This window comes from Jaculus jaculus, chromosome 6 (genome assembly GCF_020740685.1).
Source record: "Jaculus jaculus isolate mJacJac1 chromosome 6, mJacJac1.mat.Y.cur, whole genome shotgun sequence".
Classification (NCBI taxonomy): domain Eukaryota; kingdom Metazoa; phylum Chordata; class Mammalia; order Rodentia; family Dipodidae; genus Jaculus; species Jaculus jaculus.
In genome coordinates, this window is record NC_059107.1 from 131,327,675 (window position 1) to 131,354,283 (window position 26,609).

Here is a 26,609-nt window from a genome sequence, read left to right on the forward strand (position 1 = left end):
TTTTTTTTTTTTTTTTTTTTTAATGGAGGAAGTAATATTTATTGAAACTTACAGATCCAGGGGAACTTTCATAATGGCAGAAGAAGTTAGCCTGCTTTCATAGGACCAAGCAGAGAGATAGAAGCACCAGCCTAAAAGTCAAAAGCCACACAACACAGCACACTTCAGGAACTCTAGCTAGGCACACTTTGTATATCTTTAGATTGAAATCTGAAACACACCACCACACCTTAAGATCTGCCCAGTGACACTGCCTCCAGCCAGGTGGCTGCAGATGCAAACTACAAACTAATTAAAAAAAAACAATATGTTGGGGGCAATCTAGTCAAACCACCACTCTTTTGCTGTCCAAAACTTCACAGGTTCTGGAGATTTGGACATGATAGTTTTGAAGAGCTATTAATTCTGCCTTCCACAATAGTAACTAAATTATCTTGTAACTAAGTTGTATATAAGTAACTAGGTTATATTTGGTAATACTCAGAACCAAAGAGACCAGCCTGGTTTTTTTAAATAACTTTCAGCTTTATGGAATGGCTCATATTTTTTGTATCCTGCAGTGAATGTAGTTCTTCCTAGTCTACATGGTTACCTTCAGTAAATCCTTCCTAAAGAGTGGCTGGCATGATGCATTTTCACTTGCTCAGAGTCTGTCATCTATAACACTTATTTTCTAAGCTAAACGTCTTCATTGTAATGGGAAAACAAATCATGATTTACATGTGGATCATAAACTCATGTTCATAGGGTCACACCGATAACATGAGTCAAATAAATGAGTGAGTGAAAGGTAGTGAGGAATGTTAACTAGTTAACTGTCTAATGAATAGCTAGATTAAAAGATGTGAGAAAAATATATTCACAAGGCTTTTAGCCAAATTAAACAGCTATAGAACCTTTGATTTCGGTTGTTTTTTTAAATGTATGAAGTACTAAGTTACCTTGTAAGTCTATTCAACGTAAACCTGATTGTCACAATTGGTAAGAATTGTACTGTCTAACTAGACAAAAAACTGGGTCCAAAGATAAATTGGTATGATAAGACTGAAAAGAAGTATGAAAACATACATGATACAATTTGTCTTCAGTTAGAAATGTGGAGAGGTGGTCAGTTAATGCTTCAGAGAGGTAGATGGCATTTAAGCTGAATCTTTCTCTGAGCATTAGCATGCTATCTTTATGTATTCAGCTACTAATTTGGTAATTATTTGATTGAAAATATTTGTTTATTTTATTTTATCTTTATGCCTTCCCCCACAGTTTGGTCTACAAGTACTTGAACATCCTGAAAGATGGCAGATATTAGCCTCAAAGAAATAACATTAATAGTAGGTGTGGTAACTGCCTGCTATTGGAACAGTCTCCTTTGTGGTTTTGTTTTTGATGATGTTTCAGCAATACTGGATAATAAAGACCTTCATCCATCTACACCTTTAAAAACCTTATTTCAGAATGACTTTTGGGGAACTCCTATGTCTGAAGTAAGTAATTAATACATAAAATAGGATATTAAAGGTATAATTATCTTAAAAAGAATGACTGTAAATCAAGTCTCTTTTTTACTCACACTTTTATGAGTGAGTTAAGCAAAACAGGTAACAGGTAAACTTAACAATGCTCAATTATAATAAGTTGAGTATAAACAGATTGTACTATTTCTCTGCAGGGAGAAGAGTTGATTCCAAATTTAAAATCATGTTGAAGGCTAGTTTAGGATTAGACCCTTATCAATGTGGAACCATACAGATTGGATTCTAATGTTTGTTCTATGATATAGTGTCTATATAAAATGGAACTACAACTTTTAGGTGATAAATCATTTTCCCAAATAAAATGAAAACAGTATTTTGTGGATAAATAAGTGAGTGTCTAGTGTCTATCATGTAGTTTGATTTTTTGTTTTTTTATTTTTTTTATTCCAAGGTAGGTTCACACTCTAGCACAGGCTGACCTGGAATTCACTATGGAGTCTCAGGGTGGCCTAGAACTCACGGCAATCCTCCTACCTCTGCCTCCCAAGTGCTGGGATTAAAGGCATGTGCCACCACGCCCAGCTTGAATAAACTGTTTTTGAAACATAACATGTAATACTCCATAATAGTGTGTTTCTCAGTCATCACTGAGTGTGGATATTCTTTATAGAAAACTGCAAAAAAAAAAAATTTAAAAACTAGGATAATATTTTGAATATTCTTCAGCTGTATATTTTAGTTTATATCTAGCTTGATTTTACTTTTGGGTAAAACATATCTGGTTAAAATAAAACTTTTCAGTGCTGCACATAAAATTTGACTTGTTGATAGAAAATATCACTAAAAAGGGACTATTCTCCTAAAAAGTCTTTATTCTGCCAGGCAGAATAGTGCAGCCTTAATCTCAGCACTGGGGAGGCTGAAGGAGGAGAATTTCTATGAGTTTGAGGCCAGCCTGTCTACAGTGAGAAAAAGAAGGCATTATTCTTGTGTTATTGTCAATGCAGTATCTGGAGACAGTTAGTTGCATATATTTGTATTTGTACCTTTCTGAACCCCACTGTATTTGAAATAAACTGGGAAGCATTCTGTGCTTACATTTCCTCTTGTGGATATCACCTGCAGTTTCATAACCCTTTGTCATAGGTAATAAATAGGAAAGGAGGCTTTGTAGAGAATCCAGTACTCCAGTTAACCAATATCACCACTGTTAATATGATTCTTAAAAAGTCTATCAGTAGGGTTGGGGAGATGCCTTAGAGGTTAAGGCACATGCCTTTGAAGCTAAGGACCAGGTTCAATTCTCCAGGTCCCACGTAAGCCAGATATACATGGTGGCACATGCATTTGGAGTTTGTTTACAGTGGCTAGAGCCCTGGCATGTCCATTCCCTCCCTCTCTCTGTCTCTAATAAGTAAATTTTTTTTTTTTTTATTTGAGAGCGACAGACACAGAAAGAAAGACAGATAGAGGGAGAGAGAGAGAATGGGCGCGCCAGGGCTTCCAGCCTCTGCAAACGAACTCCAGACGCGTGCGCCCCCTTGTGCATCTGGCTAACGTGGGACCTGGGGAACCGAGCCTCGAACCAGGGTCCTTAGGCTTCACAGGCAAGCGCTTAACCGCTAAGCCATCTCTCCAGCCCTCTAATAAGTAAATCTTTTTTAAAAATGTCTGTAAGTATACAGATTTTAAATATAATAGGAATTACTATTCAAATATCCTGTCAACTCTGACCACCATATTTCAAGGAGGAAACTACCTTAATTTTGGACTAAGTAGACAAACACAGATGATAAAACTATGTACAGTGTGTGTTGCCTGTTGATCATTATCTTAACTATAAATGCAGTGATTAATTTCTGTATTCTGAAGGACCAAGATACTTTAATAATTAATGTTTTTGTTTGTTTGTTTTCTCCTCTTAGGAAAGAAGCCATAAGTCTTACAGGCCTTTAACAGTACTGACATTTCGCTTAAATTATCTACTTAGTGAGCTAAAACCAATGTCCTATCATCTCCTAAATATGGTTTTTCATGCTGTTGTTAGTGTGGTCTTTCTGAAAGTGTGCAGACTCTTTTTGGATAAGAAGAGCAGTGTGATTTCTGCTTTGCTCTTTGCAGTGCACCCAGTACATACAGAAGCAGTAAGTAAACTCTACATTGCTGTCTGTATTATCCTCCTCCTTTGGTTTTATAACTTCTACACCGTGATTATGATTAAAGAGAAAGTTAACCATTATTTTTCCTCTAAGTACTTGAAGATTTTTGTTTTTATTTTTGTTTTTTGAGGTAAGGTCTTGCTCTAGAGCAGGCTGATATGGAATTCACTATGTAGTCATCTCAGGATGGCCTTAAACTCATGGCGATCCTCCTACCTTTGCCTCCTGTGTGCTGGGACTAAAGGTGAGCACAACCATACTCAGCAAGACTGTTAAGTAAAATGGCTTAAAACCCCCTAATGCAAACATTTTAAATTTACAATAGGATTTGAAACATAACATTTATTCAAGAACATATGTATAATCTTACTGTTAGTAATATGACATCATAAGTGAATACAGGGTTTTTTCCCCCTATGAAAACACATCCAAAATATTTTTCTTGGTGACCTTGAAACTCAAAAATTACCTACCAGCAAAGAGCTACAAAATACTTTGTTTAGTTTCTTTCCTTGTAAACAAAACTGTGTGTTGGAGGGTAGTTGTTTTTCTTTCCCACTATTGTGAACCATGTGGTATCTAGCTAAATGATTTTTTTATAAAGTTACAAAAACTTACTGAGAAGTTGTCTTCAGTTGTACAATGAATTCAAATGCTTTAAAGAGTAATCTTTGAGAATTTTATAATTTCTTTTAAAGGAACTTTTACTAACTATAGGTTTGCAAATATACTATGCAGTGCTATTACTACATTTATACCTTCATATTTTAAAAACACTCATGTTAAGAAAATATGAAGACAGGGCAGGAGAGATGACTTAGTGGTTAAGGCACTTGCCTGCAAAGGCAAAGGACCCAGGTTCTATTCCCCAGGACCCACATAAGCCAAGTGCACAAGGGGTCACGTGCATCTGGAGTTCATTTACAGTGGTTGGAGGCTCTGATGCCCCCATTCTCTCTCTCTGTCTACCTGCCTATTTTGGTCAAATAAATAAAAATAACTTTTTTTTTTTTTAATATGAAGACATATATAGATATTTTTCAAGAATTTGCCTAGATATTATAATTATGTAATATGTTATTATTAGGCGAAACTTGATAAATAATACATGAAACCTCTGTACTATTTTTGCAAAGTTAATATAATAATTGTACTATTAAGATGAATCACTTATAAATTTCATATATGGAAATTACACAAGTCCACCACCTGAGGGCACTCAACTATTACAGAAACAAAAATAAGATCTTGGGAAGATTTTTAATTCCTAAAATTTTATGATTATACATAATAAGTTTAGCAGTACTTAATTACTGTGAACTCCCTCCCTGTCTCATTCCAGGTAACAGGTGTTGTAGGAAGAGCAGAACTTTTGTCATCTATCTTCTTTCTAGCTGCATTTTTGTCATATACCAAATCAAAGGGACCAGATAATTCCATAGGTAATTGTCTAATACATGATTTTTTATTGTTATGAGTAAGTTTTATTTATTTCAAGTTCTTTCTTATAAAACATTAAGGTCATATTAGCTGTTTATTTTTATTGATATGCTTATGCATGTATAAAAGTAGAGCACTTTTTCTTTTTTTTTGTTTTTGTTTTTCGAGGTAGGGTCTCACTCTAGCCCAAGCTGACCTGGAATTCACTATGAAGTCTGGGTGGTCTCAGATTCACTGCAATCACCCTACGTCTGTCTCCCAAGTGCTGGGATTAAAGGCATGCACCACCACACCTGGCTAGAGCACATTTTGAAACTTTGCTTTGAATATGTAAAGCACAGAATTTAAATGTATCTTAAAAGGAATTGTTCAGTTGGAAATAACACAAATTTAGAATCTCTCGTAACATGTTAAATGTATTTTTATGACATTATAAGATTGTTTTGTATGTTCTTATTTTCTCTTATATTTCAGTATGGACCCCAATTGCATTGACAGTGCTTTTAGTGGCTATTGCAACATTGTGTAAAGAACAAGGAATAACGGTTGTGGGAATTTGTTGTGTGTATGAAGTGTTTGTTGCCCAGGGGGTAAGGAAAAATATCTTTGTCTATCTTCTGTCATAGTTAAATTAGATTTTAATATCCTTATTTTCTAAATATATTATTATATGTAAATCATTTACTTACAAATAATATCAAAATGTACAGAAATATATATTTTGTCCTCTTACCCACTGGAAAATACTTAAGGTTTATGAAGCCCTCAATTTTTAAGGACTGAGATTTTTAGACCGTTTATGAATGTATGAAATGATATAACCTATTCATTATTACATATATATTCATACATTCATTAAGATGCTTGAGCTTAGTTTCATTATTACCAGTTTCACAAATTGGTCCACATTATTGTATAATAATCCTCAATTTGTGTGAGTTGGAAAGTACTTCAGTTTTGAAAACTTGTGTTGATACTTGTAACTTAAACTCATTTTTTTTCTCTTCAGTATACTTTGCCATTATTATGTAGTACTGCTGGACAATTTCTCCGTGGAAAAGGTGGTATTCCATTCTCTATGCTGCAAACATTAATAAAACTCATTGTCCTGATGTTCAGTACATTATTGCTTGTTGTGGTTAGAGTCCAGGTGATTCAGTCCCAACTTCCAGTATTTACAAGGTATGAAATTCTGTTTTTGTTGGTTTTGTTTGTTTGTTTTTTATTCTGTGTATTTGATTTGGGATTTTAAGGTATGATGAGTACTCCAAAGGATCATTGATTTATATTTTGCAATAGTTTTACTGATGTACAATTAACGTATTTATTAAATGCATACTAGTATTTAAAATATGCAAGTAAGTTAGTTTTGGCATGCACGTCTACATTCATACAAACAAACCACTATAAAGAAGATAATGATCCTCTTTCCATTAGGAGAGTGGAACAGTTAGTACCTTTCATATATCTTGGTTATTTTTCTCAACTTTATCAAGTAATACTTGGAAAGAAATGTGGAAGTGTATGTAGATAATTGTAGATTTGTCTATGTGTATTTACAGTTCTTATATTTTTTGGTTTCTGGTTTTATTATTTCTTTTTTGATTTTTCAGTGTAGGGTCTTGCTATAGCCCATGCTGACCTGTAGTTCACTAGGTATTATCAGGCTGGCCTCAGATTAACAGAGATCCTCTTACCTTGGCTTCTTGAGTGTTGGCATACACCACCATGTTCAGCTGGTTTCTTGCTTTTCTTAAAAATTCTGATAAGTACATAAACATTTACGATTGACATGTCATGTTAAGGAATTGATCCTTTTGTCACTATGAAGTGAGCTTTTTGTTTATCCTTAGTAGTTGTCTTTAGAAGTTCAGCACCTTATATATTAATGGAGTCTTCCCATCTAGCTTATGTAAGTGTTATATAGTGTATATATTTTCCATCCTTTCATTGCTTACCTGTCTTTAGAGTGGATTTCTATTTTTAAAATATTTTACTTATTTATTTGCAAGCAGAGAGAAACAGAATGGGTGTGCCAGGGCCTCCAGCCACTTCAGATGAACTCCAGATTCATGCACCACTTTGTACATCTGGCTTTATGTGGTTACTAGGAAATCAAACACAGGTCACTAGGCTTTGCATGCAAACACCTTAACTGCTTAACCATCTCTAGCTCTGAGAGGTTTCTTATAGGTTGCATACAACTGGATCTTTTTTGTTGTTTGCTTGGATTTTTTTGAACATACTTCATTTGTTCATTTGCAAGCAAATAGAGAAAATGGGTGTGCCAGGGCCTTACGCCGCTGCAAACGAACTCCACATGCATGTACCATTTTGTGCATCTGGCTTTACATAGGTACTTAACCAATGTCCATCTCTCTAGCCCCTTAGGTCTTTTAAATGGAGTGTTCTGTCCATTTATTTTTAATATAAATATTGATAATTTGGTGCAAATTTGCCATCTTATGGTTTTATCTTTGTATCATCTGTTCTTCTCTTTTATATCTGTCTTCCAAAGAAATTAGCCTTTGTGCTTATTTGTATGGTTTCCTTGGGTGTATATTTCTAACCTCACAATACAGTGTTATACTTTGCTTGAGATATTTACCTTTGGATGAATTTAAAATAATAAAAGTGTTTCTAATATTAACCCATGGGATTAGAATTTTCAGTGCTCTTTATTCCATTGTTAGTTCAAAATTTCACCTTGTGCCATTTTCCATTACACAGGAAAGACTATGTTACATTTCTTGGACTACTGATAATGAATTCTTTTAGCTTTTATATATAAAGTTATCTTTTATTTTTAAAGAGTGAAAAATACCATGATGGTTGTTTTCATTCAGTATTCTAAAAATATTGTTTTATCATCTTTTGAATTACTTTGTATTCAAGAAGAAATCATTTGTCATTCTGTATACCTTTGCTGGTAATTTTTTTCACTATACCTGCTTTTAATATTTTCTTCTGTTTATATTTTCATATTTTTAAAATTATTTATTTCTTTATTTATTTAAGAGAGATTGGAAATAAAGAGGCAGAGAGAGAAAGTGAGCATTCTAAGACCTCCAGCCATTTCAAATGAACTCCAGACACATGTACCACATTGTGCATCTGGCTTACTTAGGTTCTAGGGACTCGAACCTGGGTCCTTTGGCTTTTCAAGCAAGTGCCTTAAGTGCTAAGCCATATTTCCCGCCCTCATTGTCTGTCTGTTTATTTGTAAAGGGAGAGACAGAGAATGAGAATATGGTGTGTAAACTGCTTTTAACTTCAAGCCATTGCATTTTTTTCCCTTGCTCAGCTTGTTGGCTTACATCTGTCAATCATTTAGGAAACAGAGTCAAAGGATCAGCACAAATTTGAGGCCAACCTTGGTTATATAGGAAGTTCTAGGCTGACTGAGGCTACAAGATCAGACCCTGTCTAATAAATAAATAAAAATAAGTACATCTTTGGTGTTTAGAGAGATCTGTGCATACATATGCAGTTAAATCTTATGTCTCCCGTATATATTCTATTTGTCTTCTCTGATTGTTTATTGTATCTCCTATATCATTTTCATATTAAATAAATTTTCTCATTATGAATTGTAATTCTTCTTCATGGATGGTAATCTTTGAATGAGTGCCAAACATTAATAGTGTCATGATGAATTTCTATAATTTATGGTTCAGTTTTGTTCTGGGATGCTTTGTGTTTGAGTTTTATTCTGGGACGCTTTGAATGTATTTGGAAATGTTTTACCCTTTAATTTTACTTTTAAACTTTTCTTATTTGACCGTCGTGACCTTTGAATATGAGTATTTTTGTTCTACAAGACCTTTCTGACTTGTTGTACCAGTGGATTTATATTAAGATTTCTACTCTGTCTCCCTGGCCAGTCTGATATTAGCAGATTATAATCTCATGTGTTTTTCATGATGTTCTTTCCTGGCTGTTAGCTTCCCTACAATTTGTAACAGGTAACCACAGGCAAAATGGCCTAAAACAACAAATTGATTCTCTCAAAGTTCAGGAAGCTTTAATTCCAAAATCAACATGTTGGCACAGTTGCTTCCCTCCATTGGTTATTTGATGCCTGTCTTCTACTCTTTGGTGGTTGCCAGTCTTGAATAACAGTCTGTGTTATCTTGATTTCACCTTCTTCCCTGTGTGTTTGTTTATGAAAGGACACCACACATTGCACTTGGTGGCCAATCTAATCAGGTGTGACCTTAAGAAATTAAAATCTGCATGCCTGTTTTCCTGTTCTTCACATTCAACCAGTTTTCCATTTCCTCTTACCCAGTTAAAGTTAAAAGGGACACTTGTATTCATTTCCTGTTCAAGCTAACATGTTGACCATGTTTTGCATGATGGTGCATTGCAGTCACTAGTTAGAATGTATTTTAGTCAGATACTTTTTCTAAGCCCAAACGTTTGTAATATTTTTACATAATTTATTGTTCTTGGGGTTTTTTTTTAATTTAAGCAGTAATTTTTCAACTTGCTAAGGTTTTACCTGTGAGTTTAGCCATGCTAAGCTGAACTCATTAAGGTATTATAATATTGGAAATTGAACTGTAAATATAAACTTCTGCTTATTTCATCCCTCAGCTTCACTGTCTTTTTTTCTGCTCATCCATTCTTCTAAAAAATTTCAATCAATTATTTTCTCTTTCATGCCTTCAGTATGAAAACGTGCTTTGTAGTTGAGTATATTTTCATGTGTATGTTTGTGAGTGGGTGTGTGGTCCATATGCATGTAAATATGTTTGCAAAAACATTTCAAATTAGTGTGTATAAATTTAATTCTATTACATTCCCCTGTGAAATTGATTATAATATGATACAATTTGTGTTAAAAATTAACTTTTTAAATCAAGTATCCTAAAGCTGTTAATCACTTTTAAATAATAGTATTTCCTCTTAACAAGAAAAAATAATAACTATAAATTCAAATCCATTGGTTTCTGAAAATTTAAGTCTGACTGTTTTTCTTATATGTAAAGATTCAAAATGTGGCTAATTGAGCTTTTAAAAGGCTATACGTAAATAATTATTTGAACTTAGTATTTGAATTAAAAATATTTTTATGAACAGAAAATAGTTCATACTGCTAAAACACGGACAGTATGTCATGACTTGGAAGAAACTAAGTGTAAACATATCAGTATGTACTAGAATAAAAAATAACATACAGACAAAATGTTATATAAACTTAACATGGATAGTTCTTTATACTAAAAATTTGATTTTTACCTTCATGAGACTCCAAGCAAGGAAGAAAAGCTCCTAAGTGATATAGTGTTTGTAAAGAAAGGATGAAAACAGAATTTTATTCAAGAAACCATAATTTTTATTAGCATTTAGTTCTAAAAAAATGCCTTATATAGGAAAACTTAGGTAGGTGTTTTTAAAGCTTCCTTATTTTATATATATATATAATATATATATATACATATATATATACACATATATATGTATATGCACACACATACATACATATATATATATACGTATATATATGAATCTTGGAATTTTTTTCTAACTTTTAATTGGGTCATATTTAATGAAAGAACTTTTACAAAATATTATAATATCTGGGCTGGAGAGATGGCTTAGCGGTTAAGCGCTTGCCTGTGAAGCCTAAGGACCCCGGTTCGAGGCTCGGTTCCCCAGGTCCCACGTTAGCCAGATGCACAAGGGGGCGCACGCGTCTGGAGTTCGTTAGCAGAGGCTGGAAGCCCTGGCGCGCCCATTCTTTCTCTCTCCCTCTATTTGTCTTTCTCTCTGTGTCTGTCGCTCTCAAATAAATAAATAAAAAATAAATAAATAAATAATCAAAATATTGTAATATCACTGTTATATTTGTCTGAATTACTCTAATATTAACTAGAAATAAATGTTTGCTGTAGTGTTCCATAAATACCATTTTCCTCACATAGACATTTCAATTCGGTTGAATTCTGATAAGATTGGAACGTATAAAGTATATTTGTTCTTCTGTTTTGACATTATTCAAAAAATGCTTTTTAAAGTTCACTATTATTTACCGTGTATATCTATCATATAAAATTATTTTTAAACATTTTATTTATTTGAGAGAGAGATATGCAGATAGAGAGAACGGGCACACTAGGGCCTCTGTGCACTGCATGTGCCACCTTGTACACCAGGCTTACATGGATACTGGGGGGTTGAACCTGGGTCATTAGGCTTTGAAAGTGCCTTAACTGCTAAGCCATCTCTGCATCCCCTAAAATTATTATCTTTAAAAGTGTTTTTTTGTTTGTTTGTTTTGTGCTTTGGTGGTGGTAATATATGCATATAACCAGCACTTGAGAGGCCAAGATAGGAGGATCTTGAATTCAAGGCCAGCCTGAACTACATAGTAATAGCCTGTTTCAAGAAATCAAGGGGTGAAAATAATGCTCAGTGTCAATGTGTTTGCCTATCATACACAGTGCCATGGTTAAATCACAAATTTCTAAAATTCTTATTTTTTCAATATATATACAGGTTTGATAATCCAGCTGCTGTAAGCCCAAGCCCTACAAGACAATTAACTTTTAACTACCTCCTTCCTGTGAATGCTTGGCTTCTATTAAATCCATCAGAGCTTTGCTGTGACTGGACCATGGGAACAATACCACTGATTGAATCCTTTCTAGATATACGAAATCTTGCCACATTTACTTTCTTTATTTTTCTGGGGGCTTTGGGAATATTCAGTGTCCGGTACCCTGGTGATTCTTCCAAGACTGTATTAATGGTAAGAAACATTAACTTTTCAGTGTTGCATTCAGTTGGCTAAGTATAAGACATCCAAAACATGTTTCCAGAAGTAGCTTATTTCTTTATTCATCATCCCAATTATGAATTTATTTTAGATTAATCTAAAATTAGAATATACTTTGCAGGAATATTTATCTTTGCTAAATATCAACTATGTAAAGTAGAAAAGGATGATAATTTTTCTAATTTGATAGGAACTCAAAATCACAAAGCTTCCCTTTGGTGTTCATTGTCATATAGTCAGCTCGATCCAACTAGATCATGCACATTTGACAAAAACAGATACTATAGCATACTTCTTGTGTCTCTGGCATTAAGAAGATGTCATATGAAATATGCAGCTAGAAAAAGAACACATCTAAGCTTTCATTTGGAAGGTTTAAATCTCTGAGATAGCACTATGTCCAGATCCTTTAGTACTTACAAATTCTTCTTGTGTTGCTTTTTTTTTGTAATTTCTTTTTTATTTATAATTTTCTTAATCTGTCCTGACTTTGTATAATTGTTAGATTTCTTCATTCTAATTACTAACAATAGTGATGTTATATGATTTTTTTCAGTGTTTATCCTATGTTAGAATGGGTTATTTAATTTTCCATAAATATAAAATCTCTGGGCTAGAGCGATGGCTTCGAGGTTAAATGCTTGCCTATGAAGCCTAAGGACCCCTGGTTCGAGGCTCAATTCCCCAGGACCCACGTTAGCCAGATGCACAAGGGGTCGCATGCATCTGGAATTTGTTTGCAGTGGCTGGAAGCCCTGGTGCACCCATTCTCCCTCTCTCTTTTTCTCTCTCTCTCCTCTCTCTCTCCTCTCACTGTCACTCTCAAATAAATAAAAATGAACAATTTTTTTTTTTTTAAATCTCTGGGTTATAGACTCTAGATTAACATAGTCATTCAATCGAAATTTCTGATTGTAGCCTACGTACATAGCATTTGGGGCACTAATATAAGAGTAATGATAAGGTCCTTACTTACAGAGAGCTTACGTGCTAGAAAAATTTGAAACCAATGACTAAAATATAGAAAAGATTGATAGTAGTATAATTTGGGGAAAAATCTTTCTTGTTCTCACCTTAGACATGCTAAATTTGTGGTTTCTTTAAAACATCCTATAGGAGATTTTAAACAATACTTGATAATTGAAGTTCAAAAGAAATTCCTAGGTGGCACATAATTTTTCCCCCTACTATGGAGGTAGTAATTGAAATCAAAATGTAGGTAAGATGACATATAGAGGAGATACATGACATCCTTTATCAAGCAGATTTTACCAGTTCTCCAAGATGGTTGCCAACTAACATTCTAGTTGCTTAAAAATTAATTGTCACTCAAGGATGAGATTTTGGCTAGAGTTTTTGGGTTAAATTCTCTTCTAGAAAATAAAGCAGCTTGAAAAGAGAAGCTTACAAGTAGAATCTTAAGGAATTCCCTTTTTTAAAATATTTTATTTATTTATTAGAGAAAAAGAGGCAGTTACAAAAAGACAATGTGCATGCCAAGGCCTCCAGCCACTGCTAGTAAACTCCACATGCATGTGCCACCTTGTGCATCTATCTGTCTTATCTGGGTATTAGGGAATCAAACCAAGGTCTTTAGGCTTCACAGGCAAGTGCCTTAACAACTAAGCCATTTCCCTCCCTCCTTTCTCCTTCCCCCCCTCCCCCATACACACACACACACACACACATGTATATATATATATATACACACACACATATATACGTGTGTGTGTGTATGTATGTATGTATGTATAATATTTTTGAGAGAAAGAGGCAAAGAGAATGGGCACGCCAGGGCATCCAGTCACTGCCAGCAAATCCCAGATGCATGTGCCATCTTGTGCACCTGGCTTATGCAGGTACGGGTCCTGGGCAATTGAATCTGGATCCTTTGACTTTGCAGGCAGGTGCCTTAACAGTGGCATCTCTCCAGCCCCATAGGTAGATTTGTTTAAAATGTTTTTTGAAGTAGCTGGTTTGGGACATAAGAAAATAAAAAGAGCTAATTCATGTTAGAGAATCAGTTGAATGTGCTGTTTTCAAGAAATATTGTTTTAATTTATCTGGATGAACCTGTGAGGTCAATTTTTGCTTAATGTAAATATTTAACTTAATGGTTTATTTTTATCTGCAACACTCTTCATAAAAAAGAATGAGATATAGTTAATTATGTTTCTCAAATTTAATATACTATAAAAAGTCTTACTTGAATTTTGAGAAACATTACTAAAAACATACAGTAATCTTATTTTTAAAGTAATTACATAGATAGCCTCACATTTTTTGGACTTCAAGAAGATTTCTGTCGTATCTGGCTTAGATATATCTTGACAGTTACTATCACTATGAGTTACCTTCTTTATGTTTACCGGTCTTATGCTAATTATCTGAAATATCATACAAACTCATTTATCCAGAGTAGATAATAACATTTTGGATTTCACTGTTAATTTTTTATGTAGTTTTGAACTTAGTGAAGTATCTTCTTTTTTCCTTCCAGGCACTTTGTTTGATGGCATTACCATTTATTCCTGCATCAAACCTTTTTTTTCCTGTTGGATTTGTTGTTGCTGAGCGAGTACTGTATGTTCCTAGCATGGGGTTCTGTATTTTGGTAGCTCATGGATGGCAAAAAATTTCAAACAAAAGGTGAATATTCATGTAATGCATACTGGTGATCAAATTAAATTAAATTAAACACATTAAGTATGTTAAATCTGTTTCCACTTCAGTTGTAAGTCAAACTTTCATGGCTTACATAATTTTTTTTTTTCTTTTCTCTTTTTTCATTTGTTTTGTTTATCTTGGTAGCTTCCTTGTAATTCAAGTTAGGAAAATGCCACAGTACCTACTAATTATGTTTTTTCATTCTGAGACAGAACAGACTTTTGAGTCAAATTGAAATAAAAAGAAGGATACATTGAAACTAAAGTCACAAATGATCATTCCCACTTTCACATGTAGTGAACTAAGAGCTAGCCAGCCTTATTCATGTGAATCATATTGAATTTTCACTATTTACCAAATGTATAATAAGAAACATTTGTAATTTTTTGTAGTAACCATCTTCATCATGATATAGCTGACTTTCTTGTTTTAACAGCTAAGGAACACTTTACTTACAAACTCATAATCATAGATATTATGTCAGATGCATATATGCTTTGCCAGTCTAAGCAAATTGCTAATGAGCAGATAATGCTGTAATACTAAATTTACATTAGATTTATAACTGACTTCTCACTGCAACTTTTCTTGTAGCATCTACCCAGATATCCAGTTGTAATCACTACCAGTGCCATGAATCGTGGTAGACCCTTGAGAAATATTTTTCCATTTAATCTTGATATGCCTTAATTCCTGCAGATGTGAAACTTGAAGCTCATACAAGTTACCTGATGTGCTCAAGATCACACAGCAGGAAGCAGCAGAGTGTTGATAACTGCTTCCAGTGATCAGGGTCTCTCCTGTTCAAGTTGAATGGGTCTGTCACAGGAACAAAATAGATGTGAAGAACATTAAATGAGATAAGGGGCTGTTAAATTGCAGTTATGTTTTCATAAATGAAGCATTGAATCTCAACTAGCCTGAGGATTTGTAATTCACTGTCATTTTATGAAGAGTTAATTTACTTTGTATGTTGAGACAATTTTAACTTTAAAGTATAAAACTATTCAATGAATATTATAATAGTCTGTTATATACTTTGTATCCAGAAACATTTTTAAACACTGAAGAGATATGATTGGCCCTTTGTAAATTCAATTAAAAATACTCAAGTTGTAGGTACTATCACAAATAATACTAGATATAAAAATTCACTACTAAAAATTACTAAAAAACAAAATATCAACTTTTTGTCATTTTACTCCAAATATACCTTTTAAAATAAAGGTGGATATGTTAATATACAGTCAACTTTTACCATGGGTTCATGGATACAAATTTGCAAACTCAGTCAACTGATTAAATATATTGGGAAAATGCTTCTATAATGAACATACGGAGATTTTTATGTACCAGTTTGTTCCCTAAACAATGAAGTAGTAACAACTATTTGTATAATAGTTTGTATTATGTAGTACAAATAATCTAGAGAACATTTAATATACACATGTAGTTAGAGAATGTGTATGCTTTATACAAATATAGTACTGGCACATATAAGGGACTTGAGCATCCTCAAACTTTACTGATCTGTGGAAGTACTGGAATGCATCACCTACAAATCCCAAAGAATGACTACATTAGTGAAGATATTAGTGAAGACTCAGTTCGAAGACCATATTCATAAAGTACAATTTTTGAGGTCATGTTTTCTCTAAAGTTAAATGGTAATTAGAATAAATTCTTTACAGTCGATATTTGGAATTATTTAACACGTTTATTTTATTACCTCTCTTCTAAAGGTTTTTTTTTTTTTTTTTTTTGATCTTTTGAACAGTGTATTGAAAAAGCTATCCTGGGTTTGTCTGTCCATGGTGATACTAACCCATGCCTTAAAAACATTACATAGAAATTGGGATTGGGAGTCTGAATATACATTGTTTATGTCAGCCTTGAAGGTAATGTATCACTGAGAATGACAGGAAGTATGTTATTGTTGACGTCCTAAGACCATTTCTAATCTGTTTTTACCTTCATATTAATTAGATATTTACCTGTACGATGTTAAGTACTTTGCCAAAAGATTAATGAAAATGAATTGTTATGTGATATATACCATAACAAATTCTATAAAATGCTACTTATCGGGCTGGAGAGATGGCTTAGCGGTTAAGCGCTTGCCTGTGAAGCCTAAGGACCCCAGTTCGAGGCTCGGTTCCCCAGGTCCCACGTTAGCCAGATGCACAAGGGGGCACACGCGTCTGGAGTTCGTTTGCAGAGGCTGGAAGCCCTGGCGCGCCCATTCTCTCTCTCTCCCTCTATCTGTCTTTCTCTCTGTGTCTGTCGCTCTCAAATAAATAAAAAAAAATTAAAAAAAATGCTACTTATCAATATGTCCAGAGCATATACAAATAAATAATTTTCTAAATGTTACACAGCTAGCTAGACACTCACACGGTAAAATATTTAAATAGAAAACATTTTTGGAAAACACATTTTGAAACCTTACAATATCTAAAATCAGATTCCTTGTTTTCTTTTAGAGAGAGAATTGGTGTGTGAGGGCCCCAGCCACTGAACTCAAACTCCAGAATCTTGTACAACCTGTTGGGCATGTGCAACCTTGCTCTTGCCTCACCTTTGTGCGTCTGACTTACATGGGATCTGGAAAGTCAAACATGGGTCCTTTGGCTTTGCAGGCAAATGCCATGCCTTAACCGCTAAGCCATTTCTCCAGTCCTGTTTTTAAAAAGAAAAATTTCATTTTGTTTTATTTGATTGAGAGAAGGAGACAAAGGAAGATAAGAGACAGAGAATGGGTGTGCCAGGGTCTCCAGCCACTGCAAACAACCTCCAGATATATGTGCCAGCTTGTGCATCTGGCTTATGTGGGTCTTAGGGAATCAAACCTGGGTCTTTTCATTTAGTAGGCAAGCACCTTAAACCCTCCAGCCCTAAAATCAGATTTTTGTAGGAAAGAACTCTCACAGAGAATTGCTTTTTTTCTTACTAGTACATAAAGTGGTATGTTCTATAGTATGCTTCTTAAAATTAGTGAAATAAAGAAATTATAAAATTAGTGAAATAAACAAAGTACTACCCAATAATTAATACCATGGGAAACATCATAAGTGTAAGACAAAAAATATATCTGTTTAAATGCTCAATTTTGGTTTGTTGGTTGGGATTTAGTTGTTTTTGTATTCTGCTTTTTAATTGAAACTTTTCTTTGAAAAAGTTCAAAGTGAATTTTTTCAGACTTTCCATTTTATAATTTTAATGAATTAACTGATTCATTCCACAGTCTCTGTGTTTTAGTTTATTTACTAATTTGTGGAAAAAAGAGAAGGGGTGCAGTAGAGCCTCTAGCTACTGCCAGTGAACGCCAGACACCTGTGTCACCTTATGCATCTGGCTTACATGGGTACTGGGGAATTGAATCTGGGTCCTTAGGCTTCATAGGCAAGTACCTTAAACTGCTAAGCAGTCTCTCCAGCCCAATCTTTCTGATTTTGAGATCAGATTAATATCTGTGACTATTTAAGATCACATGACTCTTTTATTGCCACTTATTCTCTGCACTTTCTCCCAGCCTTATGCAAAGCTTCATTACCATGTGGCACCCACCTGTTACTTTTAGGAATTTTGCTTGTCTTCACTAGCAAAACAGCATTAAAACCTACAGTCCCAAACAGTACAGATAATACTTTAGCTAACTGTTAGTTTCTACCTGCAGGAACACTGCCCATCTGTGAAAGCTGAAAGCATGTATTGATTAAGATCTTTAATCTCAGCCTTCTCATGGCCATCATTACTACTTAAGTAGCTTTGAATATGCATGGCCTAAAAATAAATCTGTAATATAGCTTTTAAACATTCCTATATTTAAATACTTTTGCTCCTAAAGTACAAATAGTATAGCAAGGTTTCAAACAGCATTAATGCTTTGATCAAATACAAATCTGGTTACAGTTTTATTACATAAAATGGATGAAATCACACTACCATGGTTTTAGGATGTTATGGAGAAGGGGATTAAGTAGGACTCCTGCATGTCCAGAACATCTCCACAAAGCATTCCATTCCCAGTAATATTCCAAATAAGTCTCTGAATAAAATAAGTGTCTGAAATAAAATTCATTTCTATTTTTACTTAATATTTAAGGTAAATAAAAACAATGCCAAGTTATGGAATAATGTAGGTCATGCTCTGGAAAATGAGAAGAACTTTGAGAGAGCTTTGAAATTCTTTTTGCAGGCTACTCATGTTCAGCCAGGTAAGCACTATTAATAATTGCAAATAGTTTCTTTACTTTTTATAATAAAAAAGATTATATTTTTTGAGTATATTTGGGCAGTAAGCCATTTCCATATGACATTAAAGACTTAAATCACAGGTTTTGGGTGGAACTAATGTGTACTTTCTGTGGAGTCATGGGAACAAAGATTGATAAAATTATGTTTAAGAGAGTAGGGAAAGACCTTGTCGACATATTTTTTTAAAGATGTCGACAGGAATTGGTGGTGGTGCTAGGCATGGGACAAGAGAATATGATAGGATGGTATAACTTGTTTTGTTTTGAGGAAGAGCATGTTTGGGGCAAATCAAGTAAAGATGGGAAATGTAATAATGTGGCTGGGAGAATTGAGTTATTAGTATGATGCTTTGAAGTGATGCGAAGTACAAAGGATCTGATGCAAAGGTTGGTATGTAGGCTACCTTCAAATGTAGGATCAAGAGTTAAGTGGGATAACCAGACAGGGCACAGTGTATGCACAGGAGTAGCAATAGATAAATGATATAGAGACAACTTTTCAGGCTCCCTTCTATTAGTAAAAAGAAAAAGAAAAAAAAAATGAAGATATAAAATCACTAGTAGAGAGTAAAGGATGTAAGATCAGGGAAAAAGGAAATGGTCATCCAGGACAGTGCTTCCCAAACTTTCTTGTGCACATCACTTACTTAGAGGTCTTGTTATTGTGTATGTTCTAGAGTAGGTTTAGATATAACCTGAATTTACATTTCTAATAAGCAACCAGATAATGCTTAGTCCACATGTTACTCATGAAGAAGCAAAGATCCAAGAGAGTGCATAGAGGCGGAAACCCTAATTGCTATACAGCACTAACAACCATCTTGAGATTAGTAATAACTGGAAACTTAATTAGCATGGCTACATGTTTTTCTCATGTTACTTTACAGCTTAGCGTTTGTGATCTTGTAGGCATAAATTATTCAGGCAGTCATAATTAGAGTTTTATCAGGTGTGGCCAGTTGTGGTGGCACACGCCGGTAGGATATTGCTGAAGAGTCAGAGGCAGGAGGATCAGAATTTTATCAGGTGTATATTACTAAGGAAGAATGGTCTTAGGAAGTGATTATATGTTATACTCCTATGTTTTCATACAATAATTGTAAGCATTATGGTACAATTTTAATAAAGATAGCAAGTAAATTTTATCTGATTTTAAGTATATATTAATTCATTTAACAATACTGCTTATGATCTTTGATGACAAACTTCATTTTGGTACACAGCTCATTTCTCCTTTGGGCATCAAAATGAGGAAATATACCTGACATATCAATAATTCACCATGGCGGGAATTTGTTAGCTTTACCACCTGTGCTAATTCTAAACATCATCAAAAGTGAATTCCAAAGCTGTGAGATTAGGGAAATGAAAACAAGTTGTAGTGAGTGTGGCATAGCAAAATACAGTTAAGTGACAGAACAATACCTTTGTCTCTTCCCCATGACCTACATCTTCAAAGATCAATCCAGTAGGTATTTTCATGTTGTGTGTATATGGTGTCTGAACAATGCTTTTAAATATTTAGAGTGCACTGTGGGTTGTAAGTTCTAATAAGTTGTTGAAGAAGAACATCCCCAAAAAGCAGGACCTGTTTCCTGCATTTGCATTTTGGGGGAGGCGGGGGTGGGTTTGGGGAGGGCTAGCTTGTTTGTTTCTGAAAGCATGTCTTTTCTTAGTTTGAACTGAGTACTGTTTAGTATATTTCTCAACAAATTATTGCCTAGATGATATCGGTGCCCACATGAATGTAGGAAGAACATACAAGAACTTAAATAGAACTAGAGAAGCTGAAGAATCCTACATGTTGGCTAAGTCACTAATGCCTCAGGTAAATAAGTGGTCGTGATTTATTGTCGTATGTCTTCTGTGTGTCCTTGTGAGTCACTATGTAGAAGGAAATTTTTCATTAATTTGTTGATGTAAATTAAAGTATTTAATGAATTGTCTACTTCTGCAAATTTTATAAATGCTTACACATATTTTCTGGCTCTAATTTTAAAATTTTGCCATCTTAGTTCATTGTATTACATGAGTATGAATATTGCATAGTCTTGATTGTAAACAATAAATTACTTTCAATGAAGAGTATCTTATTTATAAACTTTAGTCATTAAATTATTAATGGTTTAAATTAAATTTAAATTGTTAAGTAGTTTAAATTAATACTATTCAAAGAAACTAATACATGTGTGAAAATAGTGGCTATATCTCTGTTGCTGAATTGCATTCATTGTTTGTGTAATGACATAAGTGTGAGATTCATGGAACCTGAATTGATGTACATGGAAGCTTTGATCCTGCTTGACAAACTGCTTCATCAGAAAAGAAACTGGAAACCAAACTACATATTTCTGAAGCATAATATTGACAATAGTAGTATTAATTATGATTGGATATTTTAAAACAATGGTACAGTTAAATTGCTATACCATTTATAAAATACATTGTACACTTAAATCCATATATACTTTACATAATAATGTAGCCTGAAGTACAGCATTTTATTTTCTAGTTTAACCGAGCGAGTTTTTAGTATTATTGAAATAAATCAGCTTGCCTTACTGTCACAACCAGGAAACCCTTTTCTGACATAGAGTTAAAAGTGTACAAATGACCTGAGAGATGATTCTGTTCATGTTCTGTTGCAGACTGATTAAGGGACCTTAGCCTCTGAAAGTTCTGATTTATCTGACTTCATTAAAAAGTAGCTGTAGGGCTGGAGAGATGGCTTAGTGTTTAAGGCTGTTGCCTGTGAAGCCAAAGGACCCAGGTTCAACTCCTCAGGACCCACGTAAGCCAGATGCATAATGTGGCACACGCATCTGGAGTTGGTTTACAGCGGCTGAACACCCTTGTATGCCCATTCTCTCCCTCTCTCTCTCTCTCTGCCTCTCTCATATAAGTAAAAAATAAAAATAAATTAAAAACAAAAGATAGTTATAAATAAAAGGCTAAAAATGGCTCATTGGCTAACATGGCTGTCACATTTTATTTAATTTATTTATTTTCATCTGTAAAAGTAGTGACAAAATCTTAGGTTTTGTGTTATTTTGAATAAACTACTAGTGAAACTTTTTAATTGAAATATCAAATATACCTAATTTCTTCTTCTAAACAGATTATTCCTGGTAAAAAGTATGCAGCCAGAATTGCCCCAAACCACCTGAATGTTTACATCAATTTGGCCAACCTGATCCGAGCAAATGAATCCCGCCTGGAAGAAGCAGACCAGCTGTACCGGCAAGCTATCAGCATGAGGCCGGACTTCAAGCAGGCTTACATCAGCAGGTGCCAGAGTTCATGACTCAGCTATATTTGCATGTGTGTTTTGATTAAATTGGCATGGCATTCTAACTGGCAGCCAGTTGCATAGGATTCCTTTTATTAAACTGACAGATTTAAATTGAAACTGATAAGAGAATTCTTAATTTATAATAGATTGGGTTATTTTATATGAAAGGAAGTTCTAGAAGCAGCTCATTCTTAGTTTCATTTTATTCTCAAAAATAAAATCTCTGGGCTGGAGAGATGGCGTAGCGGTTAAGCACTTGCCTGTGATGCCTAAGGACCCTGGTGCGAGGCTCGGTTCCCCAGGTCCCACGTTAGCCAGATGCACAAGGGGGCGCACGCGTCTGGAGTTCGTTTGCAGTGGCTGGAAGCCCTGGCGCGCCCATTCTCTCTCCCTCTCTATCTGTCTTTCTCTCTGTCTCTGTCGCTCTCAAATAAATAAATTAATTAAATCTCTTTTCTTCCTCCTATTAAATACACCTGGAGGACGGTGGCCATAGATGGGTGGATAAAGTGCTTGCCTTGCAAACCTGAAAATCTGAATTTAATCTCTAGTAACCAAATAGAAGTGCTAGGCATGACATGGTGTTGAGCATCTATCATCCCAGCACTGGCAAATGGATACTGCCATATACCTGAAACTTGTTGGCTACCCATTGTAGCTTAATTGGTCAGTTCCATACCAGTGAGAGAACCTGTCTCAAAAAGAATTGCACAGCAGTTCTGAGGGTAGCACTGGAGATTGTCCTCTGGCCTACATGTTCAGTCACATACATGTGTGCCCACATCACAAACACTCACACATGGGGAGAAAATAACTGGTACTTACATTTTACGTTATCCAGATCAGAACATACATTGTGTTCTTGTGTACGTACATTATGTGTTGGTACCATCATTTCCCTCCTTCCTGCCCCCATTTCGCTGGGTCCCTCCTCAGTGGGGTTGCTGGTATTCTCCATAGGGTTGTGGGTTTTGTATTGTGAGAGCAACAGCCAGGTATTATGGTGAGGAAATATCTCTGGGCATGACGTTCCAACCTGTGACTCTTAAAATCTTTCCACCCACTCTTCCACAAAATTTCCTGAGCCTTGGGTGTATTTTAAGTCTACTTCAGTGATGAGCTCTTAGGAGTCTCTGGGTTTCTGCTTTGTATGTGTTGAGTATCCTCAGCACCTGTCTCTTTTACCCTGGTGCTGATTGTCAGGCTCACCATGGAAGCAGCACTCTTAGCTGGTCTCCCAACTTCCTCTGTGGTTTCGCCTTCACTGAGATGGGAGAGCTAGTCTGTCTCCTCTGGTCTCACTACCTTCTAAAAATGAAAAACAGATTCTCCAAGAGAGAGTGGAGTCAGCATAGGCTAAATAGGAGAATTATTAATTTAGGGAGAGTTTGATGAATGTAGCCTCTCTTTTAGCCAAAGACTTGTGGGAGCTTGACATTGGAGAGTATAGTCTTTATTTCCATAGGATTCTGACCCGGATCCCTGTTCCAGATACGGGTTCCTTAAATTTTGAAAATCAACTGGCTGTTAATGTCTTGCCACAGTAAACATCTTGTTTATAATTTTTTTAAATGATACCACATTAAAATTTGCTCTATTTCCCATGTAAATATGTTCCCATTTGCATACTTGAGGATAAATTCATGTTAATTTTTTTTTATCCTGGCCAGTAAACTTCGTCATAATTTATAACACTTCCTATGGAGGAAATGATGCAGAATTTCACCATTTTATGGTAAAATTTATATCAAAATTGGGGATGGTCTTTTTTAGACTTACCTGGAACTCATCGTGTTTATTTCATAAACAATTGCTCGTAAAGGCTGGAGAGATGGCTTAGCAGTCAAGGCGCTGACCTGAAAAGCCTAGTGACCTGAGTTCAATTCCCCAATACCCATGTAAAGGCAGATGCACAAAGTGAGACATGCATCTGGAGTTTGCAGTGGCTAGAGGTTCTCAGGTGGTATGCCCATTCTCTCTCAACTCTCAACTTTTCTCTATGTCTCTCTGGCTTTCTGCTTGAAAGTAAGTTTAAAAATCAGATTAAAGAATTGCTCATTAAAAATTTCATTAAAGGCTCAGGCATGGCAGTGCATGCCATTGATCCTGGCACTTGGGAGGCTGAGGTAAGAGGATTTCTGTGAGTATAAGGCCAACCTGAGACTACATAGTGAATTATAGGTGGGCCTAGGCTAGAACAAGACCCTACCTCAGAAAAAAATGCATTTAAAATACCTTAGACTCATTCCTAGAAGTTTCTGTATTTATAATAATTTAAAAAAATTTCACTAATTCTAAGTAAAATGCTTTTCTTATGTTCTGTAACAGAAATTGGAACTGTGTTCATAGAGGGGTTACATGGTTTTAGCTGTGTTCCTATAGCAATCTGCAGGTGGCACTGGTGCTCATGTTGAAAAGCACAAATGAATCATACCTCTTATAAAAATACTTTAGACAGAAACTAAATGTAAAAGGAAGTTACAAATATAAATTTCTCCGCTTATTTGTGCAGTGAAACTTATATAAGTGATTTGAGGCCTAGAATTCCCCAATAATTACTGTAGATATTTTTCAATAGATATTTTTCATCATCTGATATTAACTGATCTACCACTGTGATTAGCAATCATAGTTTCATGCAATCTAGTCGGTCTCATTTTTAGATATATTCAAAAGTAGATTTTCTTCATTTCCCTATCTACTGTCAAAAGTCAAGTATGTTTTTGCAAAAATAATACTTAAATATATATCAAAGCAGATCTGCTGCACTAAAGGGTTAAGATTTGAAACTGTATTCATGACATAAATTGGGTTTTTGTTTTGTTTTGTTGTTTTTTAAATAGAACATTTAGGAGTCTAAGGTATAAGAAGAAAATCTGTATGTGGAAAGGCATGAGATACTGAAAATGGTGCTTATAAACTGACAGAAATATAAGTAAACTTTGCTTCTTTCACAGGGGAGAATTGCTTTTAAAAATGAATAAACCTCTCAAAGCTAAGGAAGCATATCTCAAAGCACTGGAGCTGGACAGAAGTAATGCAGACCTTTGGTACAACTTGGCAATCGTTTATATTGAGCTGAAAGAACCAGCTGAAGCCCTAAAAAACTTTAATCATGCTTTAGAACTAAATCCAAAGCATAAGCTCGCACTGTTCAATTCTGCTATCTTAATGCAGGAATCAGGTATGTTTCCTCAATATTTCTAAATGGAATCAAATTGCAGTTTAGTATGTGTAACAACTTCTAGGAAAACTATTTAAAATGTTTGAAATAAATATTTTCCAAGTAACAGGTACAAATATATATGATAGTATTACTTATGCATTCTTCTGGTATGTGTTGAAACCAATTTTTCAGGTGCTGTATTAAATAATATCTAATTAGTCTTTCATACTATTTTATGCATATAAACATAAAAGTTGCAAATTAAATATGTCAGGTAATATGGACTTACAGAAGTTTTTCCATAATACCTTTAAGGACCCAAGATCTTTGTATGCTTTCAAAACTTTAGCATTCTATTCTAACTTTGACCCTTAAGATAAAATATTTCATACCTTTTTAATCTTATTTACTGTTTTCTTGGGTATTGTTGTAATTTCTTATGCTTCCTACAACATAGCAACCTAAATTATCAGTTATAATAGTTTTCTATCCTTGATCCATGTTTTATGTAAGAATTATTTGTTCTCCATTAAAAGATAGCATATGTGATCTGTATATTTTTAACTGAAAAAATCTTAAATTATGTATTCTAGTTATTACTTTAATAAATTTCTTTTTTTAATTTTTTATTATTGACAACTTCTATAATTATAGACAATATACCATGGTAATTCCTTCACCCCCCCCCCCCAATTTGCCTTTCATAGTTCCACTCTCCATCATATCCCCTCCCCTTATGAATCAGTCTCTTATTTTGATGTCATTATCTTTTCCTCCTGTTGTACTGGTCTTGTGTAGGTGGTGCCAGGAGCTGTGAGGACATGGATATCCAGGCCATTTTGTGTCTGAAAGAGTGCACTGTGTGTTCTGTCTTTCCTTTGGCTCTTACATTCTTCCTGCCACCTCTTCCACAATGAACCCCTGGGCCTTGGAAGGGGATAAATTTCTTAAGCATGTACACTGGCTAAATAACAGAACAAAAAGATATCCATCATAAATATTAATGCCAGCTTATGACACAATCCAGAGAGACATTAAGGAAATGTCTACAAATTTAGTTTTTGAAATATTTTTCTGGGCTTTTGTTGTTATTTTTGTTCTGCATCTGGCTTTACAAGGGTACTGGGGAATTGAACTACAGGCTAGCAAGCTTTTCAAGCAAGATCCTATAATCACAGAGCTATCTTCCCACTGCAACAAATTCTAAAATGTTAAGTTCTTTGACTATAATGAAACACCACTGGAAATCAATATCCAGAGGGTTCCTATTGTTGTGGTCGGTCACTGTAGACCAACATGCTCACTGCTACAACTGAAAGAGAACAACAGAAAACTTACTATTTATTTTTTGAGAGAGAATGGGCATGGCAGGG

General features: G+C 34.6%; 1 protein-coding gene across 1 annotated transcript in view; it reads left to right on the forward strand.

Moving 5' to 3' along the window:
* Window positions 1-26,609, forward strand: part of Tmtc3 (transmembrane O-mannosyltransferase targeting cadherins 3) — a 36,375-nt gene that overhangs the window by 7,850 nt on the left and 1,916 nt on the right. The window contains exons 2-13 of the mRNA XM_004650160.2: window positions 1,261-1,481; window positions 3,398-3,616; window positions 4,974-5,073; window positions 5,546-5,661; window positions 6,081-6,253; window positions 11,576-11,828; window positions 14,356-14,504; window positions 16,300-16,420; window positions 18,628-18,739; window positions 20,503-20,606; window positions 21,897-22,066; window positions 25,028-25,254. Coding sequence (XP_004650217.2) covers window positions 1,293-1,481; window positions 3,398-3,616; window positions 4,974-5,073; window positions 5,546-5,661; window positions 6,081-6,253; window positions 11,576-11,828; window positions 14,356-14,504; window positions 16,300-16,420; window positions 18,628-18,739; window positions 20,503-20,606; window positions 21,897-22,066; window positions 25,028-25,254 — 1,933 coding nt within the window. The 5' untranslated portion in view covers window positions 1,261-1,292. The remainder of the gene's footprint in view (window positions 1-1,260; window positions 1,482-3,397; window positions 3,617-4,973; window positions 5,074-5,545; window positions 5,662-6,080; window positions 6,254-11,575; window positions 11,829-14,355; window positions 14,505-16,299; window positions 16,421-18,627; window positions 18,740-20,502; window positions 20,607-21,896; window positions 22,067-25,027; window positions 25,255-26,609) is intronic.